The sequence below is a fragment of the Amblyomma maculatum genome, chromosome 8 (genome assembly GCF_055883805.1).
Source record: "Amblyomma maculatum isolate TAMU_Amacu chromosome 8, ASM5588380v1, whole genome shotgun sequence".
In the NCBI taxonomy this organism is placed as follows: domain Eukaryota; kingdom Metazoa; phylum Arthropoda; class Arachnida; order Ixodida; family Ixodidae; genus Amblyomma; species Amblyomma maculatum.
In genome coordinates, this window is record NC_139351.1 from 111,169,079 (window position 1) to 111,180,412 (window position 11,334).

The following is an 11,334-nucleotide window of genomic DNA, read 5'->3' on the forward strand; positions in this document are numbered from 1 at the left end:
GAAGGATATACAGTTGAACCCGGGTATATTTAATTCAAAAAGGATCGTGACATTTTGCGGGAGTTTCTATAATGCACAGTTCTGTAGTGGTAGGTGAGGTAGTCCTTCGCACTGCAGAATGAGGGTAGGCCGTTCACTGTTCGGTTGACGAGAGCTCGGGCTTGTTCGTGGGCGCGGCTGTGTTGTCCGGGTGTTCGCAGTGTGCTGGAACCCAGAGGAGCCCTGCAGGGGGCAGTCCTGTCCCCCTTTCTGTTTAATATTACCCTCGTTCCACTAGCAAGCAAATTGGCAGCAATCCCGGCGATTTATCACTCTTTGTACACCGATGACATCACAATCTGGACTAACACGGGTAATCACGGTGAAATCGAGTGCAATCTTCAGCAAGCAGTAAACGTCGCAACCACACACACCCAAAGTATAGGACAGTCCTGTTCGACACTCAAGTCTGAACATATAGTAATACCCCCCCCCCAGCTCCAGCCCTTGACCCAGCCCTTGACCCAGCCCTTTGAAGCAGAAGAGGCAGCAATAGCCCTTGCAATTGCCCACTCTTCTGCAAAATATATTTTCTCTCATTCAGAGATAGCATTCTTCGATTTTTCAAAAAGAACAATCCACGCCTCAGTCGCTAGCACCTTGCAATCTGCTCCCCCTCCCTATTGCCACATCACCCGTGATGGCTTGATTGCATAAGGCTGGTTCGATTTATTACACCAAGCTTGGGGCGGGTGGTGCCCACTGCCACGAAATCATTGGAAAGCGTGATAGCACCAAATGCCGTTTGAAGCGAACAATGCTAAAAGCCGGCGTCATGATGTCAGCTGACCAAATGCTTTCGTTGATTCATAGATTCAAGGATGGACAACTCCTGTTATTTGCCGCTTTTTAATGTCCGCAGCCGCCATAGCTTACGCTACGCTGCACAATGACGCTTGTCGCATGTCACCTGCTGCGCACATAGGGTTCACGACACATTGGGGAAAGTGTCTGGCGTCCTGTCTGCCATGGGCTGAGCTGGCTTGTCAGCGCATGCTTAGTGCATGCTGCTGCGAATGAATACCGGGAAGGAGGGAGGAAGGGGAGAGAAAGTTTGGCAGAAAAATGTGCACACCCTTGTGCTTCGCTCTGTCTCATTGTTTCCCCTCTCCCGGCTATTGCAAAACCAGTTCCCTCTCGTTCTTTCATGCTAATGGCTTGCGCATGCTGTCACACGGCAAACGATCGCCGCAGATGCGTGCCTTTGGGAAAAGGGTATGGCACTGCTCACTGCTCTAGACCGGCCATCATCGAACCAGTTCTCTCTCGTTTTTCAGCACATGGCTTGAAAACTTACGTGGCAAACGGTCGAGGGTGATGCGATCATTTTTGAGGAAGGTGCAACTTCCAGTGCATGGTGCAAAGTTCGACATATCGAATGACTGGTGGAATTGGAGTTGATATGCGACGCAGCTTTCTTATACTTTTACATGGCATTTTCAAGGGGATATTATGTGAGTTCGATATAACCAAAATTTGAATTATCCGGGTTCGACTGTATGCAGTTGCATAGCACTAAAAAAAAATGCCTCATTTCAATGAATGACTAGGTTTGTAGTGAAAAAGCCTGCTATAATGAATCTCGGCATGGCCAGTCCCAAAATAAACTGGGTGAAGGAAAAGTGGGGAACAAGGCATCTATGGATATAGGTGCCTGGGGAACCGAGAAAGTGTTTCTTGGGAGCCCTGGTGTCCCACAAAATTAGTGACTCTGCGTACCTCGCACCTCGTGCGAGTTGTGTTACGCAAAAGTTGTCAGTATGTGCTTTACTTTTGCTGATCAGCAAAGGATTCAATGCGGGGCTTTGTTACGCTGGTGCTCGAATCTAAATCTCCTTTCGGAACACAATTTTTAATCTTTTTTCAGCATTTTTTTTTTGGTTTGCTACAAAGCAGGGGCCCCAAAAATCACAGCGCTGCTTTACCACTTCTTCCGGTGAGGTTCTCACTCAGTTCTGGTTGCTCCAACTTTTCTGTTTGCTAGGAAGCAGACTGGCGTGTATGAGCTGCATAACCGAAAAGTGAGGACCATCGATGTCCATCCCACAAACAGCTCATGGTTCCTGACGGGAAGCACAGATGCGTGAGTATGACTGAAGGATTGGAAAGTTAGTCTGATGTATAGGCTCTATGGATTGCGTTTAGTAAGCCTTGGTTAATGAATACTTTTTCCACTCACTTGTGGTTGTCCTCTTCTCCAAAGTTTTGGTTATGTCACTTGGTTTCAGTGGAGCATGTTTTATCTATTAGCTTTTTGATCGGGCTGTGTCAATAGTAATGCGAAGAGAATACACATAATTAAAAACTGGGTGAAATTGGAATCCATTATGTTTCTAATACACTAGAATCTCAATGATATGATTACAGCTGATACGAATTTCGGGATGATGTGAATTTTAAGAATGCTTCGAAACAGAATGACGGTCAGGGCTTTTAACGCAGCAAGGCAAAACACACTGTGGCGCGAATAGGGCGAGCGATATGGCCAGAGCACTAATGGTGGTACAAGAAACATTGCTCCTTGCGTAACAGCAGCTCACGCAAATACGCCTAACGCATTCCTGCAGGCACCGCTTCAGTCTTTGCCCAGGCCAGTCTCCATTCCGTCGTCCGTGCACATCTCGCTGGCCCGGCCTCACGTGGGGCAAAAAGCCTTGAGCCTTGCTTCTGATGCCCCTCGTTTCCTCGCCGATAACAAGCCGCCCCACAATCGTAGTTTGCTCATGTGCACTCGCGCTGTCCGGACAAGCACCAATACAAATAGAAAACAGCGCGCGCGGTTTGAAACACTAAAAGGGGCTGCGGGGCCCCACAAAAGAAATAAGAAAGCGGGAATGATGTAGTAACACCTTGCTTCCTATTTAATTTGATAACATGATAACAATTTCTGTTGCTGCGAAAAAAAGAAAAAAAAATTCTAAAGTCACAGTTTAGCTTATTGCTCCCGATGGGAAAGAGTTTATCAAAGGCTGTTTGGAAAAGGGTGGATTTTTCCTTGCTGGAAGAGTGAAATCTGCAGTGGATTAATAACAAGGCAAAGCACTGGCAGAACACAAGACAGGTTGCAAAATGGACATAAGAGCAGTTATCAGAGCAGTTTTGTTAGCGGAACCATTCCTTCTACGTTCCCTGTCTATGTCTGGAGACAAAGCATCGTGTGGAATGCTGCCCAAAGCACAGCATTCATGATACATAGCTCGCTTAACCGTCCCATATTGATTTTGCCGGACTGCAAACCCCGTGATGGGCCTCAACCACGCAAATACACTTGTAAACCTTGAAGGTGCGAAAACGAAACTAGGCCATTAAGTGCTTAAGCGTACGCGTTCGTCAACTGTGCAAGGTGCAGTTATGTGGGCTTGCTTCGACCCTGAAGGTTCTGTCATATAGTTTTTTTTCTTGACCACTGTGCCTAAGATGCACAATTTTTATGTTCTGACGAAAATTGAAAAACAGTCAAAGCAGTTGAACTGGAGCAACTGCAGCAGTGCTCATGGTCTGCATGTTTGTCTCTATACCGCTCTCCTCTACAGGCTTGTTGCTTCTGTGGACATGGACGAGGTGGGCTAAAACGAGATGACTAAGGGTATTGCAGATTTGGCCGCTGAGTAACGTACTGCTAGCACTCTATGGTCATCTTTTTTTACTCCTCCTTTCTTCTGCTTGGGTTTTATATTGTCATTTGTGCTCATATTATGAGAGCATCCTCAAGTCTGTTTTGTTTCACTTATGATCTCACTTTTTCAGGCAAGTGAAGCTGTGGGACTGCCGAATGTTGTCCAAACAGAGACCCACACCACTGTCGATATTGACGCACAACCGTTCCTGCACTTCGGCATTCTTTTCTCCAGTCGAGGGCAACAGGATCGTCACAACTTCATTTGATGACACCCTGAAGTATGTTGACTTCATCATTGCCATGTTCTTCCAGCCTTTTCCTCCTGTTGAATAGTGCCAAGGTTTGCATTGGCAGCAGCTTTCCCTTTGTCCAATCAGTTTCACGATGAGGTAATCATTAGCCGACAGATTGCTCTGACTGCAGTCATTTGAACGCGCTATATTTTATACTTCACTTGGGAGCCATCACCCTTCCAATATCTTGAGCTCTGTGGAGCTCAAAAGTATGTTTTTCCAGACTAAAATATGTGTCAGCATTACTCTGCAGACTGTTTCTTGACGGAAAGCTCGTCTTTTTGGTGCAATTTCGATGCGAGTGGGCATCGCTGTAACAGCCGACCAGTTTTGCAAGGCCATGAAAATTGCTATCTTGGATTTAAACGGAGTCGTTCGGATGGATTACCTTGAATGGGCTTGGCTATTTATTTATAGTCTCTGGAGATAGCACATATAATGGTGCACCCTTTGTTGCCATCGGGGCCTACAGAGAAGAGCGTAGGAATGGGTTGAAAAGAAGACAGGTGCAACGCCTGCCACGCAGGTGGAGGGAGTGTATTTAGAGGCGCTCGTTCTGCTCGCTTCTTTGCCGTGGGTTCCATGCCACCGTCTTCACGACCATCATTACCCACTGAATCGGAATGTTCTTGCTTCGCATGGGCACTTCAGAGCATGATCTGCAGCTGCGTCACGCTGTCTGGTATCATGACCTGAGGTGGTGCGGACATGATGAAAGTGTGACGAGCTAGCATAGCGCAGTCCACTGAGCATCACTGCAGGTGCACTTCAGTGTTGGGACCAATCAGTGCGTGCACCCTCACAACACGTGGAAGCGGATCATGGTAGGGGATTGCAGATTGCACCACTCTCTGTCTCTCTCTCTTTATTATTGCTTGAAACTGGATAGTGGGGTGTGGCAAAATTGGCTGTACTATTGTGTGTGTGTGTGTGTTTTTTTTAAGAGTGGGGATTTTTTTGACCGATAGATTGTTCTGACCTCCTGGCTCCCGCCAAGTCCGAAAAATCAGATGCCAACTTATAATCTACGTACGGCACATTTTCTTTGAATGTTTACATTTGTCTATCTATGGAAAATGTGTCACCATCCAGTTTTATCAAACGGGAAACTTGCATGGAAGTTAGTCATGTCATTTGCTAGAAAAGTTGCAAAGCTGTATGGCTGAGCAGATGTACATTGAACATCCCTTTTTCAATTTAATTGACCTGAGTTATGTGCTTCATGTTTCTTGCAATAGATGGAGCCGGTGCTTTTCACAGTGAGGTGCCCGTGATTTTAATGAGCCTCACTTCTGATGGCAGTGATTTTTTTGTTAATTTCAAATGAAGTGCATCACTGCCATTATTCTCTTGTTGTGCCTGTGCTGCCATCAGGCTTATTAATTCATTGATCTTGTCATTAATAATACTTCTGCAACAAGCTGGTAGTTGGAAATGTGTTTAACCTTCGAGCTGTATGTGGTTTGCTGTGAAGGAAAGGGAAGGAGATGAGTTTTTTTGTTGTTCGCTTTAGGGAGAGGGGTGAAGGCCAGCTTGGACAGGGAAGGAGACAGGCCTTTTTTGCTGTACTCTGGAATGTGATGTTAGGAAGATAGTGACAGACAGTAAAGCGTGGCATGATATGGTCCATAGGGTCACGAAGAGTCTGACACGACTGAATGACGAACTGAACTGCAATGTATTGTCCGGAGCAGGGGCGTAGTGAGGTGAAGGGAGGGTTCGAGAGGCGGTGTAGGGCCGGTTGGTAGGCCCGAGGTAGGCACATTGCCCACACGAAAGTGGCGCCGATGGGGCAATGATTCTTTCCGCCATCGGACAATCATAAGTCCGCCTCATGTACCTGGCAGCACCAGGGATCGAACCCGGTACCTCGAAAGTGCGAGGCAGATGCCTTGCGACATGCACAAAAGCTTGCCTTTTCTTTCCTGGTTAGCTTTTGCTGTAGAAAATTTATGAGTGATGTCATATTTGAGCCAATGCAAAAGCCATTGTTTATATCTTTTCTTTGTTTTTCTTCCTTTGCTCACATCTATATGCTTTTTCTATTTTTTTTTCTTTTTTTTTGTAGAATTGTGAATGACATTTCAAAATCTGGAGAGATGAAGCAGCTGGTTTCACTCAAGTAAGCACTCCTTGTTTATTTTATCATTGGCCACTGTGCTTCAGTCGAGTGTAGCGATCACAGTGCGAAAGGAAAATAGGGGCTTTCACTGGTTTGAAATGCTTGTAAATCTCCAAGCATGTTTGTAGTGTCTTTTTTTTTTTTTCCCATTCACCAATATTGCCAATGTCTGACTGAAGCCAGTTGTGGCACAGCCTGCCAACTTGGGCAGCACTTTTGAGATGGGAATCGAACCCATCTGGGCCCCTCTCTCCCGAGTCAGGCATGCTACTCTTACAGGCCGTGCGGGCACATTTGTACAGCTTGGTTAAAGCAAAGCTTTCACATAATGTGGTAGACTAAGACTGTGTGCTGATTACTATCTGTGATCTAAAACCGAAAGTGATGTTAAAAACCAAATTGCTAGCCCACCAAATTCGCATTTGGCCTAACTGTGCTAAATCTGCCATCATTTTTTTCACATGTTGTGTATTGACATTTTATCTTGACAGTGTGATGCTGAAACATTATGGGATATGTGTTTGTGTGGTCTAACTGAGTTACTTTCGACTGTAATATTGGGCACTGTTTTCTGGTCATGTTTTCCAGTCATGCTTTCCAGTCATGTTTTTCCAGTCACTAACTAGCCCAGCTGCTAACCGTTCTCAGATATACGTAGTGTGACTTTGTATTGGCATTCACAGTTATGAATTGCATGACCAACTTTCAGACTTCTTTGTTGCTGCAGCGTGTCACATTGTTAGTGTGGCATATTGCTGCTGCCACATATGGGCACGTTTTCTTTTTTTTTTTCCCCACTTGGGTCAAACCTGCAGCGCAAAATGTAATAAGCACCTGTGAGCTGTCACTGCACATTAACCCCTTCAGTGTTTTATTTTTTTGATATTTTTCTAACCAAAACTGCGTATTTTTTTTTTATGGCTCATTTCAATTGATATAATAATACAAAGCAACTTCCTAATCTTGACCAAATAATTGGACCACATGCTAAGTCACATTATTAAAGTAAAGCTTGTCAACACTGCATACAAAACCAGCTGCTTGCCGGTAATAAACAATAAAAAACACTTAAAGAAAACAGTCACAAATGTCTAATCATTTTCACTTGTGCGGGCTAATCAACACTTGGGTATTTCACTTGGGAAGCTTCGGAACTTTGTGATAAATTTCACAACAGGGAATGACACTGAGTGGCTTGTTGCAGCGCCCACACAAAAACTGGGTTTCTTTTCTCATCTTTTTCCCATTTTCTCCACGATTCCGACCGCAAATGAAACATTTCCTCATTGGCACTGCTTTGGTTTGGCTTGGAGGGATATAGTAGGCAGGAAAGGCAGGCAGGCCGCTCCTTGAGACGTACAGGATTAAGGACATCAGACGGCCGGCCGCGCTTTATCTTTCTCGAAGGATCAAGGTACCTATTCAGGGTCATCTCAATAAGGGCGAGGCGGTAGTCGAGGTGGCTTATCTTTCCTCCGTCTTTTTGGTACAGCACAAACGAGTTGAAAGTAGCTTCATCAATCAGATGGTGAAAAATCTTTTTGTATATTTTCTGTCGTTCTCTGGGGACGGGGTAGTTTGCCAGCATCTTATCTGACTTGTCCACTCCACCCATCGTGTGATTATAGTCATGTATGATGCTTGGCTTCGTAGCATCTCTCCCTTTCGAATCTTTGAAAGTCTCCATGCTTGCAGTGTGCACTGTACTCATGACAGACATTACTTTTTTATTTTTTGTGCCGCCATTGGAGAGCAGCACATTTGCCGCGCTGGTAGGCTTGTACCTCTCCTTTCTTGAGCTTATGCGTTTGAAAATCTGGAGGCATGCCTTTTCTGTTCGGTCTCACTGTGCCGTAGACATCCGTTTAGCTCTGGATAAGAAGGTCGACAAGCTCTGGCGATGTATAGAAGTTGTCTATGCAAGGGCTCGAGGAGCTACATCACTACTTTGGTGCCCATTGGTGAATGGGGTTCAAGATATGCGGGGGGCCCAGATTTGTGCCCTTTCCAGTATAGATAAGGACATCCCACACGTATCCTGATGATGCCTCGCAAAGTATGAAAATTTTCAACCCAAATCTTGCTCTTTTCAGCGGGATGTACTGCACCCATCCCAGCCTGCCCTTGTAGAGCGTGAGACTTTCGTCTATCGATATATCCCTCTCTGAAATGTATGCCGAGCGGTAATTCTTCAACAGCCGATGCAAAAAGGGCCATATCTTGCACAGCTTTGGCTGTGGGTGGCCACTAAGGTCAGTGACGCTGGCATTGTCCACAAAGTGCAGCATTCGCATTATTAGAAGTAACCGGTTACAGCTCATCACTTCTCCGAAAATTGGCATGATCAACTTGTTCTTGGACCAGTACCACGCAACTCGGGGCTTGTGAATAATACCTTGCAATAGCAAGACTGCAAGGAACACCCACATCTCTTCCTTTGTCACTGGTACCCATTTTTCGAGGCGAGAGTGTTCGCAGGGACGACAGCTTTTCAGCCGCGTTGCGATTGGTTTCATCGACCACCAATGAAATAAGGTCATCGTCAAGAAACTGCTGTATGTACTCAAGAAAGTTATCTGACGATGTCAGATTGAAAAACTTACCTGGAACAGCCAGAAATGCAAACCGAGGAGGCCTCGCTGGAGGATTGTTGTTAAGTTTCATCTACTGACGAGCCTCGCAATGTTCGCAAGAAAGCTTGAGACAATGACTGGAGATGGCACAGCATGTGTAATTTTAGAAGAGAGGGGAGAGCAGTATGGGTTGAGAAACATCCGTGGAGTTTGTGTAGGTGACTTTGTTTTAAACTCTCCAGCGTGTGTGCAATCTGTACAGGCAGGCGATGATGTTGGCCCACATGGTCTTTTTTAACTCTTGAGAACAAAGAGGCTCAGATGATGGTAGGGTTCGGACGGTCCTCGGCTTGGAGGGAGGTGCTTTGGGATATCAAAATCCTTTCTGTCTGTGTTGCCGAGGCTCAACTTTAAGTAGTTTGCGACAAATTTTCTACATATTTGCAACATCTCCACTCAGTTGCCTGCAAATGGTGCCGAGCAAACACGCTAATGTCAAAGGACTTTTTGTAAGATGACAGACAGAAATGAAACAAGAAATATTCTAAACAGGGATTGAGAAAAAGAGAATTCAAAATATTGTGAAATGGTTTCAACGAAATAGAGTATATTTGAAAAAGAGCACACAAGCCTTGGCCTGTAGAAAGGTGAGTAACATATAGAAAATAACATCAGAGCTCTATGCAAGAAAGGAAGAAATGGCTCAAAAATTGTCTGGAAAAGGTGCAGAAACACTCTGAGAAGGATGAAGAAAAATTGGCGGACACTTAAACTCCACGTTAAAGGGGTTAATGCAAGAAGGTTAATGGCTCCTATTTTCTGGCTTTCCTTTTGGATTCTGATTTGCGTCCATTCAGTATGCTATTTGTATAGTCATTTGTCTTTAATTTGTGCTTAAATTCGTGTGCAGTTGTAAGATATCAAAATATATGTGAAAAACCATCCAGCATAGAAATAAATCTCTGCCTTAACCAAGCTGTACAAACATGCCTGCGTGGGCAGTGTGGCCATGAGTAACGTGTCTTAACATGTCTGACTTGGAATCAAAGGGTCCTCGGAGGCTAGCATCCGATCTCGCCTTCCTGTCACGAAGGTGAAGTCAGATTTGGCACTGCCTGCCAACATTAGCCATGTTGGCAGGCGGTCTCGTGACTTCGCACGGTCTGTCGATGAGTCTGCGAGTGCCTGGCCTTGTCATCTGCCAACTACATACCATTTGCTCGAGCCATACCCGCAATTTTTTGTTCAAAATGCTGACGCAAGATTTTCTGGAGAGTAGGGCATTTAGTGGTATTGCGTCAAGGTCTTTTTCTCCAAAGGCCGGAGACAAATATTGTGTCTCTTGATTTACATTATGCAACTCAAACGACCTGTTGCTAATGCACAATTATTATTGTTCGTCCTGAAAGGCACAACAACTTTACCGGCCGATGGCTGTCACCGTTCAAGGCAGTCTGGATGCCTGGCTGCGACGAGCTGTTCCTAGTCGGCAGCATGGAGTACCCAAGGCGCATTGAGGTCTACTCCAATCAAGGGTCACTCCTGTGCAAGTTGATGAGCGACAGCGTCACGTCAGTCTCCTCGCTCGTGGATGTTCATCCCGAACGTCTTGTTGTTGCAGGTGGCAATTCAAGTGGCAGAGTGCAGATTTTTGTTGAGCCATGAATGAAACACTGCTCTACGCACCCATCACTATGCACGCTATTCTTTTTTTTCCTGGTCATTTTTGAAGCGTAGAGTCCAAGCAGAACTTTGTGGATATCAAGCTAATCCCGTGATCCCAGTTTTTAAAAAAAAAAGGAAAAAAAAAACAGGAAAGTAGCTGAAATGTGATTAGGACCAACTTGAACCTTGTCAGCTCCTATTTTCTCGCAAGTACAGCAAGCCATGGCAGATGCTTTGCTGTAGCTTTGAAAGCGGTCCCAGTATGAAGGCAGGTTCTGTTTTATTGTCTTTTTCGTTGCCTTAGTTTTGCTGAAATTTTAGACATAACTGCCTGCATTGCTTTCAGGCAGTTGGAAGTATGAATTTTTTTCCGTCTTCTTTCAGGCCATCTTTACTTGCAGTTTTTTATCGCATTTTTTGGTGAAGTGTCTAAAATATCAGTGCCCCTGTTGCAGTATCAAATGTGCAGTGCAAGGGAATTCATTGGCTTGCTTGCGAGTTTTGCCTTGTATTTTTCCATCATATATATTAAAGCTCAACTACACTAAGCCACAGAACTGAAGGCAAGAAAGATTGTTTTAGTCACGAAGACAAAAAAAAAAATCTGCTGTGAAGGCAGGTAGCATAGATAATATCTGTGTCAGCAACATTTTTTTATTTTTTTTTATTTTTATTTTTTTTTTGTAAGAGCAGAACAAATCTAGAGAGAATGGATAAGTTCAAACTGAGTGCTGTGCATTCTATGCTGGTTCCATGTTTCTTTTTGTGTGTTTTGTTTATATTGTACATTACTTTTCATTTTTTGCACCTCAGGAACTGATTAACATATATATTTTTGCATTTTGTGCACCTTTACTTCACATGACATGTCATTTTATGTACAGTTTACTTGTGTCTCGGCCAACTGCTCTGACCTTTAATGAATAAAGGTTCTTCACTGTTCTTGCAGAAGATAACTGAGAATTTGTACATCCAGTACACAGGACTAAAAATTCTGGCAGCATTGAAGTGTCACCAAAAATG

The 11,334-nt window shown here is 44.6% G+C and overlaps 1 protein-coding gene across 2 annotated transcripts in view; it reads left to right on the forward strand.

The window, feature by feature from the left end:
• LOC146182202 (WD repeat-containing protein 76-like) overlaps nucleotides 1-10,976 on the forward strand; it is a 31,505-nt gene extending 20,529 nt beyond the window's left edge. For both annotated transcript variants that reach the window (XM_084577237.1, XM_084577236.1), the window contains exons 11-14: nucleotides 2,024-2,122; nucleotides 3,787-3,936; nucleotides 6,020-6,073; nucleotides 10,056-10,976. In XM_084577237.1, the coding sequence (XP_084433363.1) occupies nucleotides 2,024-2,122; nucleotides 3,787-3,936; nucleotides 6,020-6,073; nucleotides 10,056-10,311 (559 nt within the window). In that variant the 3' untranslated portion in view covers nucleotides 10,312-10,976. The remainder of the gene's footprint in view (nucleotides 1-2,023; nucleotides 2,123-3,786; nucleotides 3,937-6,019; nucleotides 6,074-10,055) is intronic.
• Nucleotides 10,977-11,334: the final 358 nt, after the last annotated feature.